This window comes from Hippocampus zosterae, chromosome 4, assembly GCF_025434085.1.
Source record: "Hippocampus zosterae strain Florida chromosome 4, ASM2543408v3, whole genome shotgun sequence".
In the NCBI taxonomy this organism is placed as follows: domain Eukaryota; kingdom Metazoa; phylum Chordata; class Actinopteri; order Syngnathiformes; family Syngnathidae; genus Hippocampus; species Hippocampus zosterae.
The window spans coordinates 3,367,533-3,375,002 of NC_067454.1; the positions used below are offsets into that span (position 1 = coordinate 3,367,533).

The following is a 7,470-nucleotide window of genomic DNA, read 5'->3' on the forward strand; positions in this document are numbered from 1 at the left end:
TGGGGTGACTCATCGAGACGCGTATCACTGCCCTGACAACAGGAAAGAACGTCTGAATGCAAGGCGGAAATTATTCGGGGGCGAGCATTAGACTCCAAAAGTATTCTTTCAACAACTTTTTCCTTGTAGTTTGAATTTCAACTCTATTTGCTGTGACGGCAGTCCCGAAACTTTTCTGACACACGTCCTACAAGAATTAAAACTATGCAGGCAAAATAAACCGGTGATGTGAAATCCGCAGGTTTTCCGCAAGTACAACAATCGCAACGTGGACTTCAGCAAAAAAAAAAAAAAAGCATAAAATAAATGTGGTTCCACGCATGCAAGCCTGTTTTGATAGTTTATCACGAAATATTAGGTTGCTGCAGTACTGAACACTTTTTGTGAGACCAAATATTAACCCATTTAATCCCAGCGGTCACATTTGTGAAGAACAACAATGATTTTAAAAAAAAATTATTATTTGCGATTAATTTTTTTTCATTGATGCTATACATTAGCTTGTCTGTGGTATTTTGCATTGCGTTTTAGCATTAAGCTAGTCAGCAGCCCTAAATCAGTGACTCCTTAAGCTGCATTGTGAGTCGTGTTAGTCATTTTATGCAGAGGATAAAGAATATATCCCCCAGTGAGTTTGTTAAGCGCTTTGTTACAGCTGCCGCTGTTGTGTAAGCGCTATATAAATCAGCATGTATTGTATTGTATTTAATTTACAGGGCTCTAAAATGTTTGAGGGCGGCCCGGTAGTCCAGTGGTTAGCACGTCAGCTTCACAGTGCAGAGGTACCGGGTTCGATTCCAGCTCCGGCCTCCCTGTGTGGAGTTTGCATGTTCTCCCCGGGCTTGCGTGGGTTTTCTCCGGGTGCTCCGGTTTCCTCCCACATTCCAAAAACATGCGTTGCAGGCTGATTGAACACTCTAAATTGTCCCTAGGTGTGAGTGTGAGCGTGGATGGTTATTCGTCTATGTGTGCCCTGCGATTGGCTGGCAACCGATTCAGGGTGTCCCCCGCCAACTGCCCGAAGACAGCTGGGATAGGCTCCAGCACCCCCCGCGACCCTAGTGAGGATCAAGCGGCTCAAAAGATGAATGAATGAATGAATGAATAAAATGTTTGATTACTGATTACTGTACTTTAAAGGGCTACAAATGACACCTGATTTTGACTTTTCAATGTCTGGGAAAAATTTGGGATTAAATGGGTTAAGTAAAAGGCGAGTGAGATAATCAGAGCTCAATCGGCAGCCGTGTTGCACAAGCCAACACGACCTGCAGGACATTGCTCTCCTTTATCAGCCAAAATCGAACCTGCCTTCCAGCTAGTCGGGTCACCGTTGTCACCAAGTGCATTCCAAACGTTGGGAGTGTATTTTTGTCCCTTTTTAGTTGTTCTGCATCTGCTTATTGCAGTCATCACGCACAAGAGATTTGTTGGGATCAATTTGCATTCCATTCCCCGACGCAAGAGTTAATTTTACGTCGAACGCCGCAAAGCGCACGCACGGAATGACAAGACGCTCGCAGTGGGCTATGACAATCTCTTTATTCTCCGTTCACTCGTTTTAAATTCAACACATCTCACAAGTCTCGTTTGTTATAAAAGGCCAAAAAACATTGCACGTAATAGAAAGAATATATGAAAGTCGGCTAATATTGCCGTATGCATCGGGCTGGCACACAAAAACAGATTTCATCACTTCACTCGTTAAGAACATGTCTATCGTTCGGCCGGTGTTTTTTTTTTTTTTTTTTTTTTTTGGCGGGTGTGGGGTTGAACTGTTTTTGTCACCGCTCAAATTCTAAACACAAGTTTGTCCTTGTACTTTCATAACAACCGCTATCTAGCCAAGCACTGTCTACCATCATGCGACTGTCTTTATTTTTGTTTTTGAACTCAAAACAAATATTATTGCCCGAGTTACCGTGAAAAACACCACCGTGCTCAGCGACGTTTCCGAAACCCTCACCGCTTTTGTGATTCCTTGACGCCTTTCTCACACAACATTGGAAGATTTGCCCCAAATTCACATTAAGATCAGACTTCCTGCGTGAGCTCGGTATTCAGAGCCTCCGCCATGTCGCCGGCGTCCTCGGGGGCATGGTGGCGGACATCCTCGCTCAGGCTAACGTCCACTTTCAGTTCAAAGTCACTCAGCTTCTTGACGGGGGACTCCGCTGACTTCTCCGTACCATTAACGCATTCTTCCGCACGTGTTGAGATTGGGCGCTGACCATTCACGGCCGGCAAAGCCGATATTTCCGTCAGCTCCTCTGGAAGAGGCGAGCTCTCTGCGTCGCCGTTCTCCAGCTTTGTTTCAGCCGCGCTCTCTGGGCAAGGCACGTCTTCCGCGGAAGCTTCGGCTATGGCGTCGGATTCTGCGAGTTCTTCTGTGTCCGGTCCAGCTGGCTCGTAGTTTGAAGGCATACGTTTTTCGTGGATTTCCTCGGCATCCTCAGTCTCGTGTTCTGCGGTGTCATCTGCGGCCGGCGTTGGACCGGGCTCATCTTCTTGGTCTTGTTCCTCAGCTTGGGGCTCCTGTGTGTCAATCTCCTGTTCGGGCTCTGGTTCCGTCACTGATTCTGGCTCAGGGTCTGTTACCTGCTCTGGTTTGGTTTGCAAAATTGTCTCTTGCTCTATTTCTGGCTCAGCAAACGGTTCGAGTTCCTGAAGGAATGGAGGTTGGGCTGTCTCCTCCATAACGGCCTCAGTCTCGGTAACAGTCACGGGAATGGATTCTGTCTCTGTGAGGGCCTCCTCTGGACTAGCGGGAACAACCTCTACTTCTGTCACAGTTTCTTTAACTCTGGGAGGTTCTTCAACGGGTTCGGGTGTAGCTGCAGACTCCACTTCTGCCTCCGTTGGTTCTTTGACCGCGGCGTCTTCTGGTAACGGCGATGCTACTTCGGAAACTGCAGCAGCTTCTTCTAGAACTGGAACAGGCACATCTGGTGCTGCAGTAGGTTCTTCTTCTACTGCAGCTGCTTCCTCTAGAACTGGAGTTGTTTCCTTTGCGAGTGGCCCTGATTCCTCTGGTACTGAAGCCACTTCTTGTGGTGCTGTAGGCGGTTCCTCTGGTGCTGCTTGTTCCTCTGGAACTGGAGCAGCCTCTTGGACTGCAACAGGTTCTGTTACTGGAGCTACTTCTTCCTTGACGACGTCCGGTTCTGCAACGGAAGCTGCTTCTTCATTGGTTATGACCTGTTCGTCTGGAACCGGTGCTGCTTCTTCCTTGACCGGGACCGGTTCATCTGGAACCGGAGCTGCTTCTTCTTCGACAGGGACTGATTCTTCTGGAACTGGGGCTTCTACTGGAACTTGTTCCTCAGGTGGAGTGGAATTGGGCTCTTCGGGGTCTTTGACTGCCGCCTCATCCGATCCAGTAGCTACCTCTTCCGCTTTGCCGGATTCGGGTGTGACATGAGCTTCCGCGGGTGCTGCCTCATCCTCCGCTTTACCGGACTCTTCGGCACTTGCGGCTGGTGCTGCAGCCTCATCCTTTTTGTCTTTAGGATCACTCACATCGTAGCCCTTCTTTTTTTTGCTCAGTTTCCCTCCCATGGTGTCACCTATAAGATGTGAGAAAGATTAAGACATTGCGTATCCTTGGAACGTGTCATAATTGGATTTTAAGTCGGCGAACCCATGTCAAGACTGGGATAATCACATTCATTTCCATTGGTAAATTAGATCATTCAATTCACCAGATTAACATGACTTTATACACAAGATCCTCTTAATGTAAAACCCGTGACCGTACTAGCATAAGCCAAGACGCGTTTCATGACATACTGTGTTTTGAAATGGGATGTTTGAATATTGTTTTATTCTGAAAGGGGGAGGTGGGGTTTCATTTAATTGTGTAGCCTTCACAACTGGCATTTAGCTGTGATAAATAAATAGAATCAGAGCCAAGTCACTTAAATCGTCTTGTTTGCTAAAAATGTCTGCTTTATAATTTCAATGTATTTTCTTTGAAGCCGTTTGCCACCAATAGAAAAAAAATGCATTAAAAAAAAGATACTGTCACGTCCCGTGTTTGCCAGCAGGGGGCGGGCTTTCTCTCCGCCGCCCACACACCTGTTACGCATTGGTCGGTGATTACTCTGCCTTTATTAGGACACTCTGGCAGTCGACTCACTGCCGGAGAATTCCACGCCGTGCCATTATTCTCTCGCTCAGATTCCTACCTTGATTACTCGTTGCCTCCTAGCCTTGTGGCTGTTACTACGCGTCATTATTCTTCTCGGATGAAATTTATACACTTGTCTAATCAGACCTTCCTCGCCATTTGTTTTCCGCGAGCGTTTTCGGTTGTTCCCTTTATTCCTTCCCTGGTCCTTATTTTGACCAGCGCTTTTTGTTATTTTTCACTGTCGGGTATTTTGTGTTCTTTATTAAAGACTCCCTTTGTTCTCTGACAAAATCCTTTTACGTGTCTGCTTTTTCGGGGATCCACTCTCTTATTTTGTTGTGCACGAAGCGATCTTTCCATCGCTTTGGGCACAACGTGACAGATACATAGGAAGTGAACTCCTACAACTTCACAATTTTTTTTCTTGGAGGTGCTTTGGCCCTACACCTACCACAGGGAATTTTGTATTGATGGCTCTTTTGACAACATTTACATCGTTGTGGTTGTACTAGAACATTCTTCATTGCTTTTTTTTTTATGCCGACGCATATTTTATAACATATCACAGTCGTTTTTTTTGTCAGTGGGGACTACACAAGATAAACAGTCTGTGTGGGGGAATGAACGGTCAATGAGGATGTATCAAAGGCAGCGGCTGATTACCACACAATTGGACTTCCTGTCTGAGTTAACGAAAAAAGGAGAACTAGTGTTCACTTCTAATTTACTGGCTGTATTTCAGCTGAGTTCGAGAAGAAACCAATCTGTTTGAAAATGTATCGCTTCTGATGATCGTGTTATTAAAAAAAGCAACGTATTCAATTCGATGTGGATATTCACGCCAAAGATGGCAATGTCGTGCAACCGTCCTTTTATGTGACCAAAAAAATAAATGAAATGAAATAAAGGAACTGGTAAAGGTGACATATGGAGGCCCAGGTGAGGTCAACTTGAGGGTATTGGCACCAAAAGTCAAGGACCAGAGAACTGTCCATAGTGCTGCATGAGAGCGCTCAAGCCCACCCCGTGGCCGAACAGAACCGTGCTGGGATTGGCTGCAAAATCCAGATCACCTTGGACCACTCCCCACTACGCCATTTCAGCAAAACCGTCTCGCGTCTGCTTTCAAACCATCCGATCTCAAGCAAGTTCATTTCATTGTATTATTCGCCAGTCTCCAAATTCAATAATGTGATTTTAAAATAATTCACGTTTTGTTGATAGAGCACACTGAGCTTTTGGAAAATTGGATCGAGTTAAGCAACAGGACTAATGTGCCGCAGGCCTCTTTAGACGACTTTTGGCTAAAGATGAATGCAAAGATTGAAGCGGCAAGCGCTGTCCTCGTCGCAACTAAAAGCGAAACTGCGTTTCGACGACAAACCGGTCGAGTAATATGGAATTTGGAGATAAGACTGTGCACTTTCCAACCACTGTCCATCCCCCACCTTAACACACCAACGCCTCTCTGTCGCTTGGTGTGCTCTTTTTGTTCACAGGTTTAGGGGGGGGGGGTCTTTTCAAACACCTTATTCAGCAAATACGATAGTCCTCCGGTGGATAACCAAGGAGAAACTTGAGAACTTTGTTCCGCTTTCTCTTTTGTGCATTTTTAATTCATTGGATGGCCTACTTAAAAAAAAAAAAATCTGAACTACTGCCGGTAAAGACGCACCAGCGCACACAGGCTGAACCATGGAAAAGAAAAGAAAAGAGGAAAAAAAAAACTCCCGGGCTTTATTATTGAAATAGAAACGCATTAGCATAATTAGAGAAAAGGAATGGCGAGAACAATAGAGGAAAGCCGCACAGAGGAACGGGTACTTTCATTTGTTCTTTTTCTCTCTGCGCTTTCCATTGAGAAAATGTTAAAAAGCCGACGCATCTCGAATTGAAAAAAAAAAGAAAAGAAAAGGACGCATTTTCAAAAACAAACGCATCGTTTTGACCGACCTGTATGTGTGGAGCGCGCTCAGTCGGTGCCCAGACTCCGCTTGAATGTGATAATGGAGGGCGAAAGCCTTGCAAGTGACAGCTGCGGATTCCAGGCTTGCTCTGCGAGGGTGCAGTGTGGCTCTGAGGAGTGCCCCTCAGACATCTGTCGCTATCACAATGCAGCCTGGCCCACCAGGGCTCCCACTGCAATCTATACCCTCCCGAATTTAAACCCCTCCCCACGCCCCCCTCCCCTCTCCGCTGCACAAGTAGCCCACTAATAACATCTAGTAGTAAGTACATCTGGGAAACAATGAGGATGATAACGAGGCAGCAGTGTAAAATTCGCAAGAAGAAAATATGAGAAATCATCAGGGGTACCCCCCCCCCCACCGCCCCCAGAGGAGTGTCATCGTCAGATAAATTATGCATGGGGGGTATCATGCCGGTGAAATCTCAATTTTACAGTGACAGTGATAATTGTAACATATTATTTCACGTTAGAAGTAAAAATCGTGACAAAATAGGGAGGCTAAATAAAATAAGGAGGGTGTTAGTTGGGGCACGGGGTATGGATTGCTTCTCAGCAGCAGATTACTTTAAATCTTTGGAAAATTCCTCATTAAAAGACTAAAACAACCCTCATAATGTCTGAACTATTTGGCTACGCCCCCCAGCCTCCCCAAAAAACGGACTTGGCAAAGATCACGTGCCCCCCCCCCCCTCTCGAGTTGAATCAGTCACGTGGATCAAATGATTAATTTGACATGGTAGAATTTTTTTTTTGCTAGATTTGTGCACCTTTTGCTTTGTTTTCTGTGAAACGTTCCTGGTAGATAAAAACGGTCAGTGATTATTTTTAGGGACACAGCGCCCTCTTCTGTAATATACGCAAAACGCATATAGGCAACCACGAAATCACATAGAAGTACAGTCATAGTCATTTAGTTAACTAGGAGCGCCAGATTTCACAGCAGCATGCGATAAGACGACGTCAAATAAAACCGCCATGTGATCAGAAATCCAATTTTCAAGGATTTCCAGATTTGACACCGGTAGACCATGAGCAGTGTGACTACAATTACAATGTTGGATATCCAAACTGCATTATCTGCATAATCTCGTTAGCCCTGGGTCTTGAACTTTTAATTGTGCAGCATGCTGATTTCTGTGTGACAGATGGCGGCACAACGACTTCGTTTGTAAGCAAAAGAAAACAAACTCAATCTCGCATGTTTCCCTTGCTGCAAGCAGAGCTCAGCGGGTAACCGATGGGGCAGCGGCAAAGGCCGAGTTTCACATGATGCAAATGTTCTGGAATGCAATTCCCAGGAGTTGAGCCACAACTCCCTGTCTGTCACTCTGCTCCCACAAAACATGGGAATCGACATGCATATGCGAAC

General features: G+C 45.7%; 1 protein-coding gene across 1 annotated transcript; it reads right to left on the reverse strand.

Moving 5' to 3' along the window:
* Positions 1 to 1,874: 1,874 nt before the first annotated feature.
* si:dkey-56m19.5 (fibrous sheath CABYR-binding protein) lies at positions 1,875 to 6,287 on the reverse strand. Its single transcript, XM_052062529.1, has 2 exons — positions 6,086 to 6,287; positions 1,875 to 3,566 (listed from the first exon to the last, which is right to left on the reverse strand). Exon 2 carries the CDS (start codon positions 3,556 to 3,558, stop codon positions 2,035 to 2,037), a length of 1,524 nt encoding a protein of 507 aa, XP_051918489.1. The 5' UTR covers positions 3,559 to 3,566; positions 6,086 to 6,287; the 3' UTR covers positions 1,875 to 2,034.
* Between the last annotated feature and the right edge of the window lie 1,183 nt (positions 6,288 to 7,470).